This window comes from Balaenoptera ricei, chromosome 1 (assembly GCF_028023285.1).
Source record: "Balaenoptera ricei isolate mBalRic1 chromosome 1, mBalRic1.hap2, whole genome shotgun sequence".
NCBI classification, from domain to species: Eukaryota; Metazoa; Chordata; class Mammalia; order Artiodactyla; family Balaenopteridae; genus Balaenoptera; species Balaenoptera ricei.
This window is the reverse complement of record NC_082639.1, coordinates 115,722,136-115,748,258: the sequence shown is the minus strand read 5'-3', so window position 1 is coordinate 115,748,258 and position 26,123 is coordinate 115,722,136. Positions and strand designations below refer to the sequence as shown.

The following is a 26,123-nucleotide window of genomic DNA, read 5'->3' as shown; positions in this document are numbered from 1 at the left end:
ATCTAATTTATCCCTAATGAGAGAACTTAATGCTAAAAAGATGTTGTCAGACAGGATTGATTTTTGGAGGGCCACAAACCGTTGTAATATCTAATATGTTTTCACAACTACCCCGCTCATCACAACCAATTCACTCCTCTCCTCTTTAGGAAAAGACATTCCCTTGTTCAGAAAACATGACCTAAATGCAGATGTTTGGCATATAATATGTCTGAATGACAGAAGAGTCTTGTGGAAGTCTGTCCAAGCCAATGAAGGACACTGAAGTGTGAACACTGGGAAGTTTAAGTGGACCTCAGAGCTCAACCACAATCAATAGTGCAAATAATTCATGATGCAGGTCACTGGGAGCATGGATCCTGGAAATCCTACCCTTCTTTATCTGCAGTATATAACTGTTAACACTTAAATTTATATACTACAGATTACCAGAATGATAGAAGTCATATCAGTTAACCTTTCTGCCACTTTATAAATGAGGAATACAAATATAAGTGAGGTGGTTTTCCTGAGTAGTTCATTTTTTACAGAGGAGAGGAAAACTCCTGAAGATAATTGAAAAGGAACAATGAAGGGAAGTCTAAATGTATCAGCTTCTTACCTTCTGTATCATCCCTAGGTTTGGATCTCATATGCTGGGTGACTGCCTCTCTTTGTCTTTTTCCAGAGGAAGCAGAAGGAGATCCAGGCAATGAAGCGTAAGCTGACCAAGATTGAGGACCTGGGGGAAAATTTAGAAGAGGCTCTGGTCCTAGACATTAAATACAGCACCATTGGGCTGGCTCAGCAATGGGACCAGCTCTACCAGCTTGGGATGAGAAGGCAACACAGTCTAGAACAACAGATCCAAGCCAGGTATTGAGAACCTACAGCCAGGGCTGGGCAAGGGTGTGGGTGGTGTTAGGTATTAGAAACTTAGCTCCAAGAGCTAAAGTTTGGGGTACTGTATACAGGAGTTGCTTCAGTGATAGTACATTCACTATCCCCAGAACCGATATTCTCTCTCTTTACTGACCCACAGAATGAATATTTCTCTTTTTATAGGAGGCTATTATAAACTGGGTCACAGTGGTCCCATCTCCCTGTGTCTACTCACCATCCATTTCTCTGAGTCTATTCACCATCTTATATGACCTCTTCAGAAAGCGTTCCCTTTTGTAAAATTCCCCCCGAAATGTCTAGAATGAAATAAATATTCAAAGTATAGAGCAGAAGAGAAAATTTCATTTTTTTTCTAAATAAATTAATTATATCAGAGCAGCCTTAGTTCTCCATAGCTATTTTGGCAGCATTAGTTATCTGGATCAGAGATTGGCAAACTTTTTCTGTAAAGATCTTGATAATAAATATCGTACAATTTGTGAGACATATAACCTCTGGTTTAACTACTCAACACTGCTGTTGTGAAGAGAAAACATCTATTGATAATTCATAAATGAATGAGCATGGACATGTTCCAATAAAATTTTATTTATGGACACTGAAATTTGAACTTCTCATAATTTTTAATGTTTAAGGAAACAGACTTCTTCTTTTGATTATTTTTAATCATGTAAAAACCATTCTCAGTTCACTGACTATACAAAAGTGAGTGACCGACTGGATTTGGCCCATGGACCATAGTTTGCCAACCCCTGAACTAGATCACTTGACTAGCATAATAGTCACTAAAATTCCTCTCTTATTCTTATGGCATGTCTTTTTTATTTCTCTGTTTATTTCATGGGTTAATTTTTGTTTTTCCTTTCAGAGACATCACTGGTCTGAGTAAAGAGACACTACAGGAGTTTGAAACAGCCTTCAGGTGAGTATAACTTCAGAGTTGATTGGTTCTTTGTTTTCCAGACAATCAGAATGAATTTCCAAGTAACTATTATTTTTTTTTTCCCTCAATGTGGTTTAGTAGGATCTTAATTGAAGATCTAGATATGTTATTTAGCTTCAAGTCTTGGCTTTTAGTATGTCTATGAGATTCCTTGATTTTAGGAAATACATTTATTTTATGTTCAACATTTTATTCATTTCCCTCCATCCATTAAGTTTTAAAAAAAAGTGTGGAAACACAGGCAAGCTCTCCACTCAACTGATAACCTTATGAAATGTTACTAAAGCCCCAACTAGTACAACAAGAACTATTATTTTCTTTTTTAATCTGATTCCTATTGAACTTGATAAAATGTTTTTATTCTTTAGGCACTTCGATGAGAATCTGACAGGTCGCTTAAGTCACAAAGATTTCCGGTCCTGCCTGAGAGGGCTCAATTACTACTTGCCCATGGTGGAGGAAGGTGAACCTGAGCCCAAGTTTGAGAAATTCTTGGATGCTGTTGATCCAGGGAGGTAGGAGGAAGACCAAGGGCCAGACCATAGCAGGGAATGAGGCTTGGGGAGGGGGAGACAAGCACAGAAAGTAAAATGATCCATAAAATATGAAATTAATTCATCTTGAGAGTAGGAATATACAGACTACCATAAATGAATTGAGCAGCTTTTGGTGCCCTTTTAGGATTAGCTCAGAAGTTCATGGCACTAACTCCAACTCAGGCACCAGCTCTGCAATTTGTTCAATTCCTGGTTTATGTTTGATCTATGAATTTCAGCTGGTTCTGAGAAAGGAACTTGAGAGAATAATTCCTTCCCTTGTGTAAGATCTTAATGAGATATGGATTATTCAAAGGCCACCTCCTGCAGATGGGGTTGTTGTGTGCTTGTGAGGGTGGAACAGAGTCATAGAGGGATTATGTTTCTATTAAGGACCAATTCTTTCTTATACCAAGGACCAAAGAAGATCAGAAATAGAGGTCTTCAACTCAACTTGAAGAGCTTGAGATACTTAGAGACTGGTGTTAGTGGAAAATCCCCAAATTCTACTTAGAGAGTCAGGCTGACTGACCCATGTGGAAACAGAGGCTAGAACTTAGGAAACGGTTTATTTGGTTGTAAGGGCATGAGGATGTGGGTCAAATAGAGATCCTAGCCCATAGTCTCAGAGAGCTGAGATGGGAAAAGCACTTGGAGAATCCAGCTTCTCTCTGTCTGAGACACTGAGTAGGATGAGAAAGGGATCTGCCTTCCTCTTTGTCTTAAGAGGGGACAATTCCTGATCTATTTCTCCAACAGAAAGGGCTATATCTCACAAACCGACTATACCGACTTCCTGATCGACAAGGAGTCAGAGAACATCAAGTCCAGCGATGAACTAGAGGATGCTTTCCAAGCCTTGGCAGAGGGCAAGGCCTATATTACCAAAGAGGACATGAAGCAGGTCAGATTCCAGTTTGCATCCACTCTCATTACACTCTCATCATAATCTATATTTTGTTCATCTCAGGCTTGGCTGCCTACTTACCATAGGCAACCACATTCCCCTCCCCCACTTTTTCTCAGATAGTATTATGCACTAGATATCATTTGCTTTGCTCACTCATGTTGTCTTGACACAACTCAAAAACCTACAGTCAATCTCTAATGACTATCAATGTCAATCCCAAACATGCTACTTGGCTTTTAAGGTTATTTATTTATCCTGTTTATTTAATAAGTCAAATTTAGAGAATGGTGTAGATAGTGCAGCCAGAGTGAGATGGGACTCTTTGGATAAGAACTAAGTTGAAGAGATGAGTTGGTCTTATTCATTAGAAATTATAGATTTCTTTCTATAAGTAAAGCACGTGATAGGACCAGGGCTGGTTTCTTCTTCCAAAGTCTCTCCACTTCCTGAGTTTAGGGCATATTAGAAGCCCCAAAGAGCCAGCTATTTTTAATTCTTATTACTGTATTTTTTTTTTTTTTTTTTTTTTTTTATGTTTCAGGCCCTAACCCCAGAACAAGTGTCATTCTGTGCCTCACATATGCAGCAATACATGGACCCACGGGGCCGAAGCCAGCCTGCTGGCTATGATTATGTTGGCTTCATCAATTCCTACTTTGGCAAGTGATAAGCAGCTTTTCCTGGGTCAGAGAATCTTGGTGTTGTGGGAAGTATTGGGAGATGAAGGAGACAGGCAAGTACAGAGAGTGGAAAGATAGTCGTGTGTGTGTGTGTGTTTTACATTTATTGCAGGACCTGAAAAAATTCTCGAGCTTGGGAGATAAAGGCATTAACAAAATTGGAGGAGAGGAGGCCATGGGTTTATTTTACATGCAACTAGTCACTGCTGAGGGGTATTAAACAAGGTCTCTATTTTTCGTTTGTTGGGTTCTACCTATCCTTATTATTTTGGGTTTTTTTTTTTTCTGATTATAGAATAAAGTATTTCCTTTAAAAAAACATTTTTGAAGTTCTTTTTGATAGAGCAATATGAAGTAAAATGTTCCTGACTCAATTGGGTTTCTATATTTCTGAGAATTGTACTGTAATGTAAATATAGGCAGCTAATTACACTGTAAATAAGTGCTTGGATACAGTAGATACATAAGATGCAAGATAACTTACAAACAATGTTTCTTGAGCTTGAAATGTGTTTAAATTCTTACATTTGAAAATGGAGATATTTGATATTCTGGGAAACCCCAATATTTTAGTCTATGAAATGGAATCACACAGAGAAGACCAGCACAACACACATTTTCTTCTCAATCTGTCCATTTTTCATACTTCCCCATTAGAGTGAATGTTATTACTCTCAGAACAGCAAAATATGAGCATGGCAGGTCTTCTTTTTGTCCTGTATGTCCCTGAATTTTCTCCAAAATTTTAATGTGATAAAAAGAATCCTTGTTTTGATTTACTTATATCTCCTATTAGTGTTAAGAGTCAGTAGAATTTTTATAGAATTAAGGAAAAAAACAAATGACCCAATTTTGTTCCTATATATGGCTGAGTAATATTCCTTTATATATATATGTACCACATCTTCTTTATTCATTCATCTTTCGATGGACGTTTAGGTTGCTTCCACGGAGTGAAGTAAGTCAGAAAGAGAAAAACAAAGATTGTATATTAACGCATATATGTGGAATCTAGAAAATGGTACAGATGAACCTATTTGCAGGGCAGGAATAGAGACACAGACGTAGAGAACGGACATGTGGACACAGAGGGGGAAGGGAGGGTGGGATGAATTGGGAGATTAGGTTTGACATAAATACAGTACCATGTGTAAAATAGATAGCTAGTGGGAACCTGCTGTATAGCACAGGGAGCTCGGCTCGGTGCTCTGTGGTGACCTAGATGAGTGGGATGTGGGGGAAGGAAATCCAAGAGGGAAGGGATATAGGTATATATATAGCTGATTCACTTCACTGTACAGCAGAAACTAACACAACATTGGAAAGCAATTATACTCTAATAAAAAAAATAGCTCAAAAAGAAAAAAGAAAAGAAAAGAAAAGAAACAAGAGGTGGTGCTGTTTCCAAATAATTTCCAGACCAGGTTTGATCTGAACAGGTTTGAATGCTGACATTCTGTTCTGACTTGTCAAAATTTATGGTGTCATTTGCTTGTGAGAAGACTTAGTTCATTTCTTTGCTCAGTATGAAACTGCCTAGCTGTTTTTGTATCCTGCACGAACAGTCTCTACCTCCCAATCCATGTATATTGCCACTTGGTTACCATTTCAAGTCTCAATCCCATTCTTTGCATAGAAATTAGTCCTTGCTAAGGGACAAATCCTGTCACAAGGAGCCATTTAAAGAAATTTTGGTTAAAACTATAAAGCTGTCTTTGCTGCTAATAATGTATAAGTGTTTTTACTGATTTTTGCTTAAACAATTGGGTGCTATGAAATATGACAATAAAAAAAGTATTTCAAAAAATGTTCATAAATGTCTAAATTGTGTTACCAAATTATGAGTTACCAAATATGATTACAGGTGAAAATATTCATAGCCCAGTAAGCCATCAAAATTCAGTATCATTTAACATCACACTGCCCGAATATGGAAAATCTAAAAAATGTATGTTTGTAATAACCAAAGGCAAAGGTGACTATGGTTCCATTCTTCTCCTGAACCCTGCCAAGTATCTGTAAGTCCTAAATCAGATTATTAGGCATGTGGTGAGTCTTTAAGGCAAAGGACCATTAGTACCATCTCATAAAAAGAGATTAATAATGTAGAGGCTAAAGAAGATAGTATTTATCTAAAGAATCAACAAAAATGCCCTAAGAAGATGGTACTGTTAGAGTTACATACAGCATCTTCTGAAATCAAATTCTGACCACCCATACACTCAAGCAAAAAATGGTAATATGGGAATTATCATACATAACTTAATTGGGGACTATAAATATTCAATTTATAATATTATAACAATTAGAACTTGTATCAAATTTTCCTCTTGATCTCAGGGTTAAGTTCCTCATATTTCATAGTGATCTTTTCTTGACGTTCTGTTTACTTACTTTGAACTGGAATCCCTGCTGCTTCTTGGTAACTCTCTTCTTTACAATTTATAGAGGGGAACCTGCCTCTGAGACCCAGCCCTGTGGCTACATTCTTGATTTTTCTTTTATGATTCCTACTGCTTGGTTGGGATTCAAAAACTGTTCCACTCTTAACAGAACTCTCTCTTTTACATTTTATGGGCTTCCCTGATGCCAAACATTTGCCTGGAAGCCATCTGATTCTTTTTTCCTATAGCCTGATCCATTTCCCAGTATCTACTCTTCTCAGGTCTCTGGATCTAGGTCCATCTTCCTACATTCTCCAGTCAGACACTGTGCCAGGTAACAGCACTTTACTCTTCTTTAGATGGTTATATCATGAAATATAAGATGCTGGACACTGCCGGCGCTGGCTTCTGCCAGCATGAACTAGGTAACAAATATGTCAAGCTAAAGTGATACTGCCTAGAAACTCCAAATAATAAAATATGGTCGGGCTTCCCTGGTGGCGCAGTGGTTGAGAATCTGTCTGCCAATGCAGGGGACACGGATTCGAGCCCTGGTCTGGGAAGATCCCACATGCCGCGGAGCAACTAGGCCCGTGAGCCACAACTACTGAGCCTGCGCGTCTGGAGCCTGTGCCCCGCAACAAGAGAGGCCGCGATAGTGAGAGGCCCGTGCACCGTGATGAAGAGTGGCCCCCGCTTGCCGTAACAAGAGAAAGCCCTTGCACAGAAACGAAAACCCAACACAGCCAAAAATAAATAAATAAATAAAGGAATTTCTTTAAAAAAAATAAAATAAAATATGATCATATTGGGTGTTTCATGTATGGCAGACTCTATTATAAAGATTTTATCTTAATCATCACAAAAAGGCCTACAAAATAGATACTGTTAAAATTTCATTTTGCCATTGAGAATGGAGGCACAGAAATGTTAATAAACTTCCTCTAGGTCACACATATAAAAAGTGGCAAAGCTAGGCTTTAAACTCAGGAAATCTGACTCCAGAGCTTTATGGAATTAATTGGCTCTTTAAAGAACCATGAGTTGGGCATATGTGGTCATGTTCACATCAGAGGAACCTCTGCTTTGCTATGTGTATATGTGTGTATATAACTGGGAGGAGGATTTGTTCTTTTTAAGCACATGGCCATATTCGCAATCCAAGGAGGGAATTTGAATCACCTAGGCACATTTTGTAAACTATTTCTGCCTGTCACCCCAGATCAATTGTGTCAAGGTCTATTGAGATGGCTTCCAGGAACATATACTGAAAGACCCCTCATGTGATTTTTATACCCTTTCATACTTAAGACTACCACATTTGGAAGGTAGATTGACCTTTGAGTATTACATAGCAATTTTTAGAACATCTTTACCCATCATTGCTGAGTGTGCATTTAGGGAATGTTATGCTAGATGAACTGAATACGTTTTGGAAATGAATTTGCTCAAATACCTCAATGCAATGAGGAGATTACTTCCAGACCTAGTGAAAAGGAACCTAGAGTACATGGCTTTTCTCCCCTAACCCAAGTCCTTTCTGCCATTTAACTAAATCTCCTACTTCTCTACAACCTATTCTCTTCTCCTGGACTCGCTTTCTTCCTGCCAAATTTGATTTCCACCGAAATCTCCCTAAGGATGTGTTTCTTCCCTGAGAGCATGGAAAAATATGGATTCCTATCTGAAAAAACATTCCCCCAATGTAAGTTCTTTCCTCTCTCTTAAGTCTTGTCCCACTTCTAACTCACTGAAGAATCACACGAATCTGACATTTTCAAAATCTCTTATGTTTCAATTTCTTTCAGTTTCCAATACCTCTATCCTTGTTCAGGTCTTTTTGCCTTTCTTTAAATGATGGCAATGGATTTCTTACTGATCTTCTTGCCTCTGTTTTCTGCTTGGTGAGATTTATCATCCTCTCTGCTTCTGGATTAATCTTCCTAAATCACTTCCCAGATTCAACTCCACTCTCTGCTCAAAGGTATACTGTGTCCTACCTTCCACTGCCAAAAGCATCAAGTCTGAAGCAAGGTATTCACAATGCTCTCCTCAAAGAAATCTTAACCCAAGTTAACTTCACCCATCATTTGTGAGATATTTTTGTCCCTCTGGACAACTCACCACACTCTGTAATAAGCCTACATTGTCTTGTCACTGAGACTGTAGTTATTCTGTTCCGTCTCCTTAGAATATATGTACTTTATTTCCACTTACTGCATTCAAAATTTACTCATTCTTTGGGAACAAGTTCAAGTACTACCTTAGACATGAAATCTGCTCTGATCCTCCACCGAGAATAACCTCTCCCTAAACTAAAAGCCAGTATCACTTTGCTTAGCACATTATTAATAGTAGCAGCTGACATTTATTGGAAGATTATTATGATCCAGTTATTGCACTAAATTATTTACATGTATGACCCTGTTTAGTCAGCAACACAAAACTACAAAGCTACAACCATTTTACAGGTGAGGACTTTGAAGCTGAGAAGGATTAAATAACTTACCCAGGGTCACACTGTAAGTGGCAGAATCTGTATTCAAACTCCTTCCTGACAACTGTGTGAATTCATTCCACCTTTACTTATCCCTAGAAATGTCTGGTACCGTGCATGACATATTGTGAGTGGAAAGTAAAATAAGCAGGATAGAGAGTTCCACCATAGATTCTAAAGAGTAGTATCCATACTAGGGAGTGACCCAAGTGAGGAGGTCCTTACACCCAAGATTAGGAGGCCATTAGAGAGCAACAGCTATTATTGAGGAAAATAGGAAATAAATATATTTTCTGAAATAGAAGTTACCCAACTAGAAGAGCCAATTAAAAAGAAGAGGCCAAAGTAATAATGAGCCAGAGATAAAGAAGACAACTACATAAAAAGATTAAAGACACCTTTTGGGAGAGAAAAAATAATAATAACTGACCTCTTCATTTAGGAAAGCATTCAAACTGATTTGCCAACCTGATAGTCACTGAGTTTCAGATCTTGGAAGAACATTATTGGTCAGATAATCTAATTATGTAATGATTTTAGAAATCTCTACAGTATCCCTGGCAGGGCCCCAGCCAGCCCTGTTTTGAACTTGGGCACTTGAAACTCCCCTCATCTTGTTCAGCTCAGTTAGAAAATTCTTAATGAGCTGGGTTTCAGGAACTAAGCATGGTGTATGGGAGGCTGAAAGTGAAAATTCAGATTCTGAGATCAGTGTGAGTTAAGCACAATAACAAGAGCAGGAAGCCCTGCATCTGCATTCCCCAGAAGCCCTGGGGGGGCATGCAAGAGACAGGATGGGGCTCTCTCGGGGAATTGGAGGTGGGGTAGCTTTGGCCTAAAGCCCTGAATATCTGGCCCATTGGCCTGGGTTTCTGGGGTATGTCCAGCCTACATAGAGGAGACTGTCCCATTAGGGTAGCCTTCATCCTTTACCCAGCAATCTCCCTCGGAAAGCATTTCTCAGGGTTGTCTGCACAGCCCGATTTCTTAGACTATTAACAGTGGGATTGAGGAGGGAAGTCACCACAGTATAGATGACAGCAATAAGCTATCCCGCTCAAGAGAGTAACTGGCTTTGGGTCTCAAGTACATGAAGGAGGCACAGCCATAAAGAACAATGACCACTGTGAGGTGTGAGGGGCAAGTAGAGAAGGACTTCTTCCTCCCCTCATTGGAGGGGATCCTCAGGATTGCTGTCAGGATGCAGGTGTAGGAGATAGTGATGAAGGAGAAGGAGACCAGGATGACTAACAGGCTGAGGGTAAGGATCCCTAGCTCACTCAGGCCTGTATCTCTACAGGCCAGGCTCAGCACTGGCAGCGTGTCACAAAAAAAGTGCTGGATCTCATGGGAGATGCAAACGGAAGGTGGAAAATGACCAGTGTCATTCCCATCCCAAAGAGATACCCACTCAAGAAGGAGGTGCCAACCCGGCTGGCATAGTGTAGTGGGGCACAGATGGCTATATATCTGTCAAAGCCCATGACAGCCAGGAGGAAGCAGGTGGTACAGGCCCACGAAGCAGAGAAGAACATTTGGACAGCACAGCCCACATAGGATATGGCCTGCCCGCCCCTGACCAGGCCGGAAAGCATCCTAGGGATAATGCCCAAGGTATAGCAGGTCTCAGAGAAAGGTAGGAAGGAAAGGAAGAGGTACATGGGGGTGTGCAGATGGCTGTCGAGCCTGATGACTATGATAATGAAGACATTGTTGGTCAGGGTGAAAAGATACAGGGAGACGAACAATGCGAAGAGCAGGAGTTGCAGTTTCCCAAAGATGGAGGAGCCAAGGAATACAAAGCCCCTGCAGAAGGTTGCATTGGTTTGCTCCATTCTGAGTGACATCCCTGATAGATTTGATTCTTTCCACCTTGCCAGAAGATGCCTTGTTTCTTTAGAAGGCAAAATGAGGTGGATTCTCATTTCCTTGTACTTGTTGTAACTCAAAAAGAAAGCTCTTTTTTAGACAGCAATAAACTTCAGAAATACACTTATTAGACACACGGATGTATGGATCTATTCTCACATGTGTATATGTGCATACATGAATACAAACATACACAATATGCACATATGTGCACATACATACATGACTACACATATGCAGGCACATATATACATGCATACCCATGCAAAGCACTCACACATAATTATGCACATTTTACACATTTAAAACTCTGCACTGCACATTTACCATTAATATTACATTAATGGTAATATTACATTACCATTACAGTGCACATACATTGTAAATGCATATATATTCAGAGAGCACATACATATGTAGATATGTACAACACACATACATTCATACCAACCTCGTACATAACACTGCAACATAATACACATGTGGACACAGACATGTTGCCTGTTAGAACTTGAGGTTGGGTGGATTGATGGATATTATTTTATAGACTAAGCAACAGAGCCAAGATGGTAAAGTGGTTTTCTTGAAGTCATAGAAAGCCAAGACCAGAGAAAAAGTGCCTTGAGTCCTAATCTAACATTATTTCCCCCAAACAATGATGACTCTTCTCAGACACTGTAGGACAGTAACATGAATACAGAATAAGACACAGTTTGCTCAACAATAATCTCTTGTATCTATAACACTCGTTCCACAAGCCCTTTTTCATGTGAGTCTATGCAGAGCACTGAAGGAAAAGTCAGAGCTCAGGGCAAGTTGCATATCCCTTAGCCAAAGATCAGCTGTCAGGCTCCACTGTCCCTGAGAGATTAGGCAAAAGAGGATTCTCCACTCACCTGAAGAGGCTCATAGTGAGGGCTAGTCCTGCCTTTCAGCATCCATGTACTAGACTGACCCACTGCCTGTGGGAGAAGGGACCTGAGATCCAGCTCAGAAACTCCTATTCTGAACAAAGAGTGATGTTCCCAAATGATAACAGGGAATCTTCCAAACCCCTATGCCCATGTGGTGAATCATATCTACTTCCATCAAAACAGCTTCTCTCTCTGAAGATTCTCCAGTCCCAGTGGGCCATGTTTCAGGAAGCAATCTATTTGTGCTTGTCATTGAATGGAAATATTCTTCTGGGAAAAGCAGAAAAGGAAATGTGAACAAAGGGATGCTAAGATTGTGATTCAAACAATAATTTATATATCTATTTTGCATCAAACATTGTATCATTTTCTTCTTTTTTTTTCTGAAAGAGATTTTATTTAAAGAAAACAGAAACAAATTTATACACTTAACACATCAAACATTTTTTTCTCATTTTATTTTTTTATTTTAATTTTTTAATTAATATTTGTTGGAGTATAGTTTACTTACAATATTGTGTTAGTTTCTGCTGTACAGTAAAGTGAATCGGTTATATATATACATATATCAACTCTTTTTTTAGCTTCTTTCCCCATAGAGGTCATTATAGAGTATTGAGTGGAGTTCCCTGTGCTACACAGTAGGTACTTACTAGTTATCTATTTCATACATAGTAGTGTGTATATGTCAATCCCGGTCTCCCAATTTATCCCTACACCCCTTACCCCCTGGTAACCATAGGTTTGTTTTCTACATCAGTAACTCTATTTCTATTTAGTGGACAAGTTCATTTGTACCCTTTTATTTTTTAGATTCCACATATGAGTGATATCATATATTTGTCTTTCCCTGTCTGACTTAGTTCACTCAATATGGCAAACTCTAGGTTCACCCACGTTGCTGCAAATGACATTATTTTGTTATTTTCTTATGGCTGAGTAATATTCCATTGTGTACATGTACCACATCTTCTTTATCCATTCCTCTGTTGATGGACATTTAGGTTGCTTCCATATCCTGGCTATTGTAAATAGTGCCACAGTGAACATTGGGGTGCATGTATCTTTTCGACTATGGTTTCCTTCAGATATATGCCCAGCACTGGGATTCCTGGATCATATGGTAGTTCAATTTTTAGTTTTGTAAGGACCCACCATACTGTTCTCCATAGTGGTTGTACCAATTTACTTTCCCACCAACAGTGTAGGAGGGTTCTGTTTTCTCCACACCCTCTCCAGCATTTACTGTCTGTAGATTTTTTTTAATTTATTATTTTTTTTTAATTTTTGAATTTTATTTAATTTATTTTTTTACACAGCAGGTCCTTATTAGTCATCAATTTTATACACATCAGTGTATACATTAAACATGTCAATCCCAATCACCAAATTCATCACACCACCACCACAAGCCCCCCCGCCGCTTTCCCTCCTTGGTGTCCATACGTTTGTTCTCGACATATGTGTCTCAATTTCTGCCCTGCAAACCAGTTCATCTGTACCACTTTTCTAGGTTCCACATATATGCGTTAATATACAATATTTGTTTTCCTCTTTCTGACTTACTTCACTCTGTATGACGGTCTCTAGATCCATCCACGTCTCTACAAATGACCCAGTTTCGTTCCTTTTTATGGCTGAGTAATATTCCACTGTATATATGTACCACATCTTCTTTATCCATTTGTCTGTCGATGGGCATTTAGGTTGCTTCCAGGACCTGGCTATTGTAAATAGTGCTGCTATGAACATTGGGGTGCTTGTGTCTTTTTGAATTATGGTTTTCTGTGAGTATATGCCAAGTAGTGGGATTGCTGGTTATATGGTAATTCTATTTTTAGTTTTTTAAGGAACCTCCATACTGTTCTCCATAGTGGCTGAATCAATTTACATTATCACCAACAGTGCAAGAGGGTTCCCTTTTCTCCACACCCTCTCCAGCATTTCTTGATTGTAGATTTTCTGATGATGACCATTCTAACCAGTGTGAGGTGATAACTCATTGTAGTTTTGATTTACATTTCTCTAATAATTAGTGATGTTGAGCAGCTTTTCATGTGCTTCTTGGCAATCTGTATGTCTTCTTTGGAGAAATGTCTATTTAGGTCTTCTGCCCATTTTGGGATTGGGTTGTCTGTTTTTTTAATATTGAGCTGCATGAGCTGTTTATATATTTTGGAGATTAATCCTTTGTCAGTTGCTTCATTTGCAAGTATTTTCTGCCATTCTGAGGGTTGTCTTTTTGTCTTGCTTATGGTTTCCTTTGCTGTGCAAAAGCTTTTAAGTTTCATTAGGTCCCATTTGTTTATTTGTGTTTTTATTTCCATTTCTCTAGGAGGGGGATCAAAAAGGATCTTGCTGTGATTTATGTCATAGAGTGTTCTGCCTATGTTTTCCTCTAAGAGTTTGACAGTGTCTGGCCTTACACTTAGGTCTTTAATCCATTTTAAGCTTATTTTTGTGTATGGTGTCAGGGAGTGTTCTAATTTCATGCTTTTACATGTAGCTGTCCAGTTTTCCCAGCACCACTTATTGAAGAGGCTGTCTTTGATGTTCAACGTTTTGGTGAGTCACGATTCTCTGGTTTTTCATATCATTAACTTAATAGTCATTTCCATATATGGCCTTTATTATGTTGAGGCAGGTTCCCTCTATGACTACTTTCTGCAGAGTTTTTATCATAAGTGGGTGTTGAATTTTGTCAAAAGCTTTTTCTGCATCTACTGAGATGATCATATGGTTTTTATTCTTCAGTTTGTTAATATGGTGTATCACATTGATTGATATGTGTATACTGAAGAGTCCTTGTACCCCTGGGATAAATCCCACTTGATCATGATGTATAATCCTTTTAATGTGTTGCTGGATTTGGTTTGCTAGTATTTTGTTGAGGATTTTTGCATCTATGTTCATCAGTGATATTGGTCTGTAGTTTTCTTTTTTTATGACATCTTTGTCTGGTTTTGGTGTCAGGGTGATGGTGGCCTCGTAGAATGAGCTTGGGAGTGTTCCTTCCTCTGCAATTTTTTGGGAAGAGTTTAAAGAGTCATTTGCTGCAATATGATGGACTTAGATGTTATCATACTGAGTGAAGTAACTCAGACACAGAAAGACAAATATGATATCACTTATATGTGGAATCTAAAAAAGAAAGGGTACAAATGAACTTATTTACAAAACAAAAGTAGTGTCACAGGTGTAGAAAACAAATTTATGGTTACCAGGGGATAAGCAGGGAGAGGGATAAATTGGGATACTGGGACTGACATATACACATTGCTATAGATAACTAACAGATAAAATAGATAACTAATAAGAACCTGCTGTATAGCACAGGGAACTCTACTCAATACTCTGTAGTGACCTATATGAGAAAAGAATCTAAAAAAAAAAAGAGTGATTATATGTATAACTGATTTCACTGTGCTGTATACCTGAAACTAACACAAATTTGTAAATCAACTATACTCCAATAAAAATTTTAAAAAATAAATAAAAGTTTTTAATGTGGAATATAAGGACAAACAAGCAAACAAAATAAATGAACAAACCAATCCAAACAAAATAAACACATAGATATCTAAAACAGAGTAATGGTTACCAGAGGAGAAGCATCTGGGGAGAGGGAAAAGGGTAAATGGGATCAACTATATGGTGATGAATGGAAACTAAAATTTTGGTGGTTACCACACTATAGTATATACAGAACTGGACATATAAAGTTGTGCACATTAAATTTAATAAGGTTATAAACCAATGATTCCTCATTATCTCAATAAAAAGTAAATTGAAAAATTAAAATAATAAAAGTTTGAAATAGATTATTAGTGTTAGACCATTTGCATCTGCTCTTTGGACAATTAAATTATATTAAGCTGAAGATGTTGCTTTCTCTGGAAAATTAGGTTTTTCTCTTAAGTGTTCATGTTTATGAAATTTTGAAAACACATACCACCTATCAGCTGGCAAAGAAATTCATTTCTCTGCAAAACACTTCCTTCTATTTCTGATGAAAAATCTGTACTTAATTGTTTTTCACTATAGGTAAAATGTCTTTTTTTTTTTTCAGCGATCTCAAGATTATTCCTTTATCTTTAGTTTTCAGAAGTTTGACTATTTGTATCTTGGTGTGGATTTCTTTGGGGTTTTTCCTGTTTGGTGTTCACTCAGCAATGAGGGGAGCTAATTACCAACCTTCAGGGATTCTAGTTCCCTACTTACCCTTCTCTGACATCATACCAGAGAAGATGTTAGGGCACCTTGTTACAGCCTCATAAGCGTGGAAATTCAAGCTCCCTACTTTATTTGGTATGGGTGCAGGTGGTGTTAGAGTATTTTCTATGGTATTTATCTGTAGTAAAATGGTACTTCTCTAAGTAATAGTTTTTCTTCTGTCTTAATAGGCAGCCGCTTTTCTGGTCCTTTGACTAGAAGGAGCAGGGCTTTTTTGTTTGTTTGTTTTTGTTGGGAAAGCATCTGTGTTGATTTCAGAGACTTCTTCTATATGTTTTAGATATAATGCCCAGTTTTTAGTTGTACTAAGTGGGAGGAATGAGGAAAAGTATTCCTACTTCATCCTCTGGAAGCAGAGGTCCTATTTTTGTCAGATAAGTTTTATCACAGAGAGTTTCCTAAATAGAATGAGTGAAATCTGTTAACTCAAACATTTTTGAATATTAGGGAAATAGAGGGATAGATCTATAGATAGCTGAAGTATGTTATAAGCTAAAGATTTTAATAAAAAGTCTACTGAACAAGGTGATTGAAATCAATAGTATTTATATTTCCCCCAAACTTCTGAATATAGAAAAGTTTGTCAAAGTGTTTATAAGTAATAGATAAACAATTATAACTGACAATCACTTGATAATAAATGGAAAATCCTTTCATGATAAGATTTTCAGAAATTGAAAAGTTGAATGTTAACGATAGGCAATAATTTTTTTTGCAAGCCCAGAAGATTTCACATCATTGTTTTTAAAAAACAATAGAAAAAAAGAAGTAATAATATTGTCCTCCAATAAATTATTAAAACTCACTTTTAATGATGGACCATTAGGCTACTAATGAAATATAACTTAGAAGGAATTCAGAGAATTAAGCTGCATTTATTTTTTTGAAAACTGGAATAAAAATAATCCTGATCAATCTTGTTTTAGCAAAAAGAAATATTATTCATGGATATATTAGATATATCTATTGAACATATCTAATAAATATATTATAATGAATAAATATTATTTATTCATTATAATAAATATAATGAATACATATTATCCATTAGATATATATTAGATATATATTAATTTTTGAAGCATCTCTTATTCATGGATAATTTTCTATCAAATTTTTATTTACATTTATTCAAATTTTCTTTTACCAAAAATATATTAAAAGATTAAAAAATCAACCTGTAAATATGTTGTTGCAGAGAAGTTTGATAAGATGATCAGTTAGAAACTTATAAGTATATATATGTATATATATAAACATATATCAGCAAAGTTCATAGAGAAAATAAAAGCTATGTTTTAAATGTAAGATGCAAGGTAACAAATTACTATTGCATTTAAATTCCATTAATTTTTTTTTAAAAAAAGAACTACTGAAGTATATTAAAATATCAATATATGCAATGTAAGGGAATATTTTATGTGGGGAGATTATTTATCTCCCCTTACTAAGAATGGACAACTCCCAATATAAAGGACATTTCCCAAAGAGATCTTAAATGACTTGATGCAGTGGGAAGAGGAGACTGGCTTGGCATTTTTATGAGGACTAGGGAGAGAATGCAGGGTGAGATTTCCCATGCAGAAGCTTTCCATGGTTGGAGCACTGGCCTTTTTTATCAGCTTGCCCAGATGTGTGGTAGAAGGGGAAGAGGAAGGGATATAACGGTTTATAAACTGTCAGAAAACCAAAATATGAAGTCAGGCTCTTTAATAAATTCTGCCAATATTGCACTGTCTTGATTAATGTAGCTATACAGTAGATGTTAATATCAGATGGAATGATTACTTTCATTTTATTCTTCTTTTTCAAGAACTGTTGTAGATATTCAAGGGCTTGTGACTTTCCATATAAATTACAGATTAATTTTTTCTTTCTCTACAAAAACAAACAAACAAACAAAACCTTTCTGGGATTTTTGAAAGGCATTGTATTAAACCTATAATGAAGTTGGGAAACAATTTTGTTCTTCTTTTACTAGTTTCTGGAGATAGAACTTAGATTATTTATTTGAGACCTTTCTTCTCTAATGTAAGCAGTTATTGCTATAAATGTACTTTTCAGTACTGCTTTAGCTGCATCCCACAAATTTTAAGCTGTAATTTCATTTTGATTCAGGTATATGTATTGTTTTTATTTTCTTTGAGACCTCCTCTATGACCCATGGATTGTTTAGAATTTTTTTTCACATGTTCATAAATTTTCCTATATTCTTTCTGCTGTTGATTTCTAACTGATTCTATCAGGTTGGAGAACCATAATAAATTCTGTACAGTTTCATCCCTTTAATTTTTTGATCTTGTGGTACAGGATATGGTTTATCTTCCTGTTAGATGTAGGATGGGCTACTTTCCAGGCCTTGCTGGCAATGCTACTTTAGACAGACAGGCAGGGCTTGCTGGTATGAAGTGGGGGCTGAGTTAAAATTCCAGGTCTGCTGACACTACAGCTACAGGCAGAGTAGAATCCCCACTGCCATTGACTATGTGTATCTCTATTAAGTCCCTTCTGGTTTCCTGGTCTTTTGGCAAGAGAGAACATATTTTTAGTATTTAATTTAATCTCCTTCCTCTTTTTTTTTTTTTTTTTTTTGTTGCTCATGCCCATTGACAGCTTCAGGTCGAATGTTACAAGGCTTTCCACATCCCAGTCTGAGATAAATGGGGGATAAAATAAAATATTTGGGGACTCACTGTGGTATATTCTTCAAGTCCTGAATTCCCCAGTCTATCCATATTCTCCTTTTCCCTTTTCAGAGTCATTTATTATTGTCTGTTGAAGTATTTCCAGGTTATTTAGTTGTATTTAGAGGGGATAACAAATAAATTTAATATATAACATTTAGTCTGGGATATAAGCAAATTAAACTTTTTAAAAAATTGTCAAAAACTTCACCAAAATGCCCATATATTTTGTCATTTTTATATCACCAGCAGAAGTGTATGAGTTACCGTTTTCTAAATCTTCACTAATACTAGTATGGCCTTTTTTTTTTTTTTTTTTTTTTAATTTTTAGACATCTAATAGTTCTGTAGTAGAATCATATTGTACTTCTAATTTGTATATCCTAATGACTTATAAAGCTTAACATCTTTCCAGGTTCCCCTTAGTCATCCATATATATTCTTTAAGAGTTTTTAAAATCTCAGTGTCATTATATCTATGTATTGGTTTGGCCAAAAAGTTCATTAGGTTAATGAACACGTTGTTCAAAAAAGTTCTTGGTGAACATGAAAAATGTGTCTTTTATTTTTACTTGAAACCGAATGAACTTTTTGGCCAATCCAATATCTATATATCTATACTACTTTTGAAATATGTTTATTTAACAAATTTTATGTAGTCATTACATCAGTGGAAGTGTTGGACTACAACAAGATACTTTATCCCACCATGAACTAGAATACCAACATCTCTTGTTTTAGAAGTCTTCCCAACACTTCTCCATGGTACCTTCTCTGACCACTCTGGCTCATTTTCTCTTATCTTGTCTGACCACTGTTTGAGTTCTCAACACACTACAGGATAACTCACTTTCATTGGCTCTACCTTCATTCTGAAAATGAGTCCCCCTAAGACCAAGTTCCTCTGTCAAGTTTATGATTAACCTCTCTATCCATAACTTTATTCCCTTTCTTGTCCTGCACTTGTTCCCCCTCACAACTGAGGAATATCAGAGAAAATGGGGAGTTGTAATCAAGCAGGTCCCTATGGGGCCTTCCCTCCCCCGATGTCCTCTGCCTACATCTTATTTGTAGAAAAGCTTTAGTCTCCCAGACCTCCCCTGAGTCACAAAAATCTGGTTCAATTGTTAATAATTGGAAGAATGTGAACACGTAGTAACAAAAACAGTAGTTGTTCCAGGAGAACTCGTAACACTAAACAATACATCAGCCACATAGCAGAGTTACACAACCTTTACTTTCTCCCTGGAGGACATAGATAACAGTGTCTGACATACATTCCTGAGTTGTTTTACGGATATTAAAACATCCACTGAGTGGAAGAAGTTAATTTCATGATGACATGAGCATGTAGCTCCCAATCTGCCTGGACCCTAAAGATTGATGAGGTGGTGTTAACCCCTGAGACACCACCCTGTTACCTCACCATCAAAAAATCAGAGAATCGTTCATGAACTGATCACACACCCTGCAACTCTCTCCCTCAACTTGCCTTTAAAAATCCTTCCCTGAAATCCATTTGGGAGTTCAGATTTTTTTGAGCACTGCCACCAATTCTCCTTGCCTGGCCTTGTAATAAATGCTACACTTTCCTTCATCACACCCAAAGTCAGTACATTGGTTTTAGTGGGAATGGGTGAGCAGACCCAATTTGGGTCCATAACATTTCTTCCACCAAGGTATCCATCCCTGTAAGAAGATACTATTCCTAATACTTTTCTGAGTTCTCCCATAGTACAGTCTTTAAACACTGTAAGCTCTTAAATGATACCCAGGGAAGAATCAGTGATTAGAGGGAAAGTGTTTATAATGAGTGGAAAAGTGAATTGAATGAGCATTAGGGATGCAGGTTACTCCCCTCCCTGCCAAAATGAAACTTATGAAGTTGCAGGAAGCCTTGGTTATGGGCAGAATATGAATCCTGCAAGTTTTAAATCCCCAGAGATGACCAGAAGAGTTTTACAAGTTACATATTACACAAAGCCCTGCAACTAATGAGAAGAAATTACAAAGTTGAGAAAGAAAAATCTTTTACTCTCTCTGATGAAAGAAGAGAGAAGTCCCTGAAGGACTCCTAACCAGAACCAAGGCTCTAGAACTGAGGAACCTCAATCCCTGACGATTATCAGATACTATCTCTAAAAGAGTAGGTGGCAAGGCTCTAAGCCACTGCAATTTATTGAGTGTTGGGAACTAGCACATTGGCCTAGGCTCACACCTCATGTCTAAAAACTCTAGAGCCATAGAAAGCTGAACTACACAAAGTCAGGACCTCTTTTCTCACTTCCTAGGTGGGGAAACTTAGACCCAGGAGGTACAGAGACTTTCCCAATGTCACTAAATTAGGAGTGATAAAGTTAAGAATACAGAGTCTTTGACCAGTGATTTTCATACTAAGTTGATCTTTGCCTCTTTTGAGTGAAGAACAAAGTATGCTTCCAACAATGTGAAGACTATTTTGGAAGAATATAACTGTAACACTGAATTGGCATTGGAACCCTGATAAAATACACAAGGTAGGAAACTGTTCTAGATGGTCTGATTCTCTTTTCATCATAACTAATTGTCACTATATTTTCTCCAAATTATCATTTCTCTTTACCTTTGGAAAGAGTGTGTATTTCTTTTGTCAGTAAATCCATATCCCAAATTAAATTTCAGAATAACTGACGTAGCGACAATTTCAGAGATAGCTGAGTGTAGGGTGCAGCATATATAATATAATAAATATAAATACATATTTATGATTATATGTGATAAATATAAATATGTACATAAATAATATATATTTTCCCAATTTGGGGTACTTATTTAATCCTTAGTGTCACAATCCATATAATTGCATTATTACGTATTTACTGTGAAGAGTCATGAGACTTTACAAACTTTAGTGTGTAAATTGCTTTACTGATGGAATTTTTCAAATAGCTTAGTGAGAGACAAAGGGGCATATTAGAATTCAGTATTTCTTGACAGGGAGATAAATTCTTTTGAAGCAGTCCAGAATGCTTCAGAAAGCTGTTTATAGGGGAAAGTGAAACAGTAATTTGCAAGCATAGATTTGGGTACCAAGGAGACTCACACTGAGTTTGGATACTAGGTGGCTTACCTAAAAGGCTGTATTGATGAAGCCCATGGATCAATTCAACACTGTCCAACATAATATATGCTTAGGAAAACAGTCAGAGGAATACTCTAGTCTTCTCTTTGGAAGATAATTACAGATAAGAAGCTGTGGTTACAGTGAGAGAGAGAAACAGGGATGGAGAAAGACTTCACAGGAAAAATTAGGTCATGTGACTCATGTGTGACTATGAAAGAACAAAAGTCTTGTCAGGTCTAAGAGGACAAATAATCAAAGAGATCTATACGGTAGAGTCAGTAGGTTGTGAAATATTTCTGGAAACATTTATAATTTAAACCACTTTCCTAGTGCTTCTTCTGACTCACAGTGACTAGCTAGATTCTCCCTTGAGAATGCTTTTTTTTTAATTTAATTTTAATTTTATATGGAGTATAGTTGATTTACAATGTTGTGTTAGTTTCAGGTGTACAGCTAAGTTATTCAGTTATAAATATACATATATCCATTCTTTTTCAGATTCTTTTCCCATAAAGTTTATTACAGAATACTGAGTTAACTGTATTATACAGTAGGTCCTTGTTGATCATCTATTTTATATATAGTAGTGTGTATATGTTAATCCCAAACTCCTAATTTATTCCTCCCCCCCTCACATTTCCCCTTTGGTAGCCATAAGTTTGTTTTTGAAGTCTGTGAGTCTTCTTGGTTTTGTAAAAAAGTTCATTTGTATCATTTATTTTTCGATTCCACATATAAGTGATATCATATGATATTTGTCTTTGTCTGACTTACTTCATTAGTCTGGTAATCTCTTGGTCCATCCATGCTCTTGCAAATGGCATTATTTCATTCTTTTTGTGGCTGAGTAGTATTCCATTGTATATGTGTGCCACGACATCTTTATCCATTTCTCTGTCAATGGATATTTAGGTTGCTTCCATGTCTTGGTTGTTGTAAATACTGCTGAAATGAGCATCAGGGTGCATGTATCTTTTTGATTATGGTTTTCTTCAGATATATACTGAGGAGTGGGATCGCTGGATCATATGGTAGTTCAATTTTTAGTTTTTTAAGGAGTCTCCATACTGTTCTCCAGAGTGGTTGTACAAATTTACATTCCCACCAACAGTGTAGGAGAGTTCCCTTTTCTCCACACCCTCTCCAGCATTTATTGTTTCTAGACTTTTTGATGATGGCCATTCTGACAGGTGTGAGGTGATATCTTTTTGGATCTACCTTCTAGAGTAATGAAAATAAAAACAAAAAGAAACAAATGGGACCTAATTAAACTCAAAAGCTTTTGCACAGCAAAGGAAACCATAAACAAAACAAAAAGACGATCCACAGAATGGGAGAAAATATTTACAAATGAAGTGAACAACACATGATTAATCTCAAAAATATACAAACAGCACATGCAGTTCTATATCAAAAAAACAGACAACCCAATCAAAAACGAGTAGAAGATCTAAGGAGACATTTCTCCAAAGAAGACATACAGATGGCCAAAAAGCACATGAAAAGATGCTCAACATCATTAATTATTAGAGAAGTGTAAATCAAAACTACAATGAGGTTATCTCCCATAAGAATTCTTAATATTAGCCTGAACCAAATCTAATGAACAGTGAAAGGTCTGTTAATCTCCATGCCCAAGATCACATGCTATACATTGTTGAATAACAAAATAAAATAGAAATTTTTATATATTCAGCAGTTTAAAAAAAAATTGACCTACTCATCCAACAATTACAATAAATCATTATTCTTGAAATGCTCTCCAGTACCCTTAAAAGTGAAGACATATATGACTCATAGTCTGTTTCCTCAAGGAGAAAACATTGATAAATAAAAAAAAAAGTACCATTTAAGTCAAAACAGTTTGATTATTGTTACAAATATGACACTTCATAGATATAATTATCTTATTTCTATAATGAAAAAAATAATCACACCTGCCTTATACATTTCATACTTGTCAATGTCATTTACTTTATGTTGTGAAGAATAAATTCAATAAACATATGAAAGAATTTGGCAAAATGTGTGCTCTACAAATGAGTTATTAATTATGTTGATGTGCAGTAGAGGAAAAATCATAGGTCAATGTATACAAAAATGAGGGAATGCATTAAATATAAAGAAAAACATGTTGTGGAAGTACAAGGAGGATGAGATTAAATGAGATATAGAATTATCAAAGAATACCTAGAGTCACTAGCTGGGCAGAAAAAATTTCAGGAGGAGCAGCTTCAAGATGGCAGAAGAGTAAGACATGGAGATCACCTTCCTCCCCACAAATACATCAGAAATACATCTACATGTGGAACAACTCCTAGAGAACACCTATTGAATGCTGGCAGAAGACATCAGACCTCCCAAAAGGCAAGAAACTCCCCACATATCTGGGTAGGGCAAAACAAAAAAGAAAAAAAAGAGACAAAAAAATAGGGACGGGACTTGCACCAGTGGGAGGGAGCTGTGGAGGCACAGCCTTTAATGTGAAGGAGGAAAGGTTTCCACTCACTAGGAAGCCCCTTAGCAGGCGGAGACTGCGGGTGGCAGAGAGGGGAAACTTCGGAGCCACGGAGGAGAGCGCAGCAACAGGGGTGCAGAGGGCAAAGCAGAGAGATTCCTGCACAGAGGATCGGTGCCGACCAGCACTCACCAGCCCGAGAGGCTTGTCTGCTCACCCGCTGGGACTGTTGGGAGCTGGGAGCTGTGGCTCGGGCTTCGGAGGTCGGATCCAAGGGAGAGGACTGGGGTTGGCTGCGTGAACACAGCCTGAAGGGGGCCAGTGTGCCACAGCCAACTGGGAGGGAGTCAGGGAAAAAGTGTGGAGCTGCCGAAGAGGCAAGAGACTTTTTCTTGCCTCTTTGTTTCCTGGTGCGTGGAGAGGGGATTAAAAGCGCCGCTTAATAGAGCTCCAGAGGCAGGGGCAAGCTGCGGCTATCAGCGCAGATCACAGAGACGGGCATGAGATGCTAAGGCTGCTGCTGCAGCCACCAAGAAGCCTGTGTGCAAGCACAGGTCACTATCCGCACCTCCCATCCCAGTAGCCTGTGCAGCCCGCCACTGCCAGGGTACCGTGATCCAGGGACAACTTCACGGGGAGAACACATGGCAAGCCTCAGGCTGGTGCAACATCACACCAGCCTCTGCCACTGCAGGCTCGCCCCGAATTCTGTACCCTTCCCTCCCCTCGGCCTGAGTGAGCCAGCGCCCCTGAATCAGCTGCTACTTTAACCCCATCCTGTCTGAGCGAAGAACAGACGCCCTCAGGCGACCTACACACAGAGGCAGGGCCAAATCCAAAGCTGAATCCCAGGAGCAGTGCGAACATAGAAGAGAAAGGGAAATTTCTCCCAGCAGCTTCAGGAGCAGCGGATTAAATCTCCACAATCAAATTGATGTACCCTGCATCTGTGGAATACCTGAATAGACAATGAATCATCCCAAATTGAGGAGATGGACTTTGGGAGCAACAATATATTATTTTTTCCCTTTTTCTTTTTTGTGAGTTTGTATGTGTATGCTTCTGTGTGTGATTTACTCTGTATAGCTTTGCTTTTACCATTTGTCCTAGGGTTCTGTCTGTCCATTTTATTGTTTTTTGGGTTTTTTTAGTAAAGATTTTAGCACTTGTTATAATTAGTGGATTTGTTTTTTGGTTTGGTTGCTCTCTTCTTTCTTTCTTTCTTTTTTTTTAATTACTTCTTTAAAATATTTTTTAATAATTATTTTTCATTTAAATAACTTTATTTTATTTTATTTTACTTTATTTTATTTTATCTTACTCTTTATTTCCTTCTTTTTTTTCTGCCTTTTATTCTGAGCCATGTGGATGACAGGCTCCTGGTGCTCCAGCCAAGCATCAGGGGTGTGCCTCTGAGGTGGGAGAGCCAAGTTCAGGACACTGATCCACAAGAGATCTTCCAGCTCCATGTAATATCTAATGGTGAAAATCTCCAAGAGATCTCCATCTCAACGCAAAGACCCAGCTCCACTCAATGACCAGCAAGCTACAGTGCTGGACACCCTATGCCAAACAACTAGCAAGATAGGAACACAACCCCATCCATTAGTATACAGGCTGCCTAAAATCATAATAAGGCCACAGACACCCCAAAACACACTACCAGACGTGGACCTGCCCACCAGAAAGACAAGATCCAGCCTCATCCACCAGAACACAGATACTAGTCCACTCCACCAGGAGGCATAAACAACCCACTAAACCAACCTTAGCCACTGGGGACAGACACCAAAAACAACAGGAACTACGAAGCTGTAGCCTGCAAAAAGGACACCCCAAACACAGTAAGTTAAGCAAAATGAGAAGACAGAGAAAAACACAGCAGATGAAGGAGCAAGGCAAAAACCCACCAGACCTAACAAATGAAGAGGAGACAGACAGTCTACCTGAAAAAGAATTCAGAATAATGATAGTAAAGATGATCCAAAATCTTGGAAATAGAATGAAGAAAATACAAGAAACGTTTAACC

The 26,123-nt window shown here is 37.6% G+C and overlaps 2 protein-coding genes across 2 annotated transcripts in view; one reads left to right on the top strand and one right to left on the bottom strand.

The window, feature by feature from the left end:
- Positions 1–3,938, top strand: part of SPTA1 (spectrin alpha, erythrocytic 1) — a 64,850-nt gene extending 60,912 nt beyond the window's left edge. The window contains exons 47-51 of the mRNA XM_059902531.1: positions 668–855; positions 1,751–1,804; positions 2,194–2,340; positions 3,121–3,265; positions 3,813–3,938. Coding sequence (XP_059758514.1) covers positions 668–855; positions 1,751–1,804; positions 2,194–2,340; positions 3,121–3,265; positions 3,813–3,938 — 660 coding nt within the window. The remainder of the gene's footprint in view (positions 1–667; positions 856–1,750; positions 1,805–2,193; positions 2,341–3,120; positions 3,266–3,812) is intronic.
- Positions 3,939–9,754: 5,816 nt separating this feature from the next.
- Positions 9,755–10,667, bottom strand: LOC132352221 (olfactory receptor 10Z1-like). The gene is given in 3 exon segments (XM_059902520.1): positions 9,755–9,882; positions 9,885–10,199; positions 10,202–10,667. Coding segments are annotated over 3 exon segments (909 nt in total).
- Positions 10,668–26,123: the final 15,456 nt, after the last annotated feature.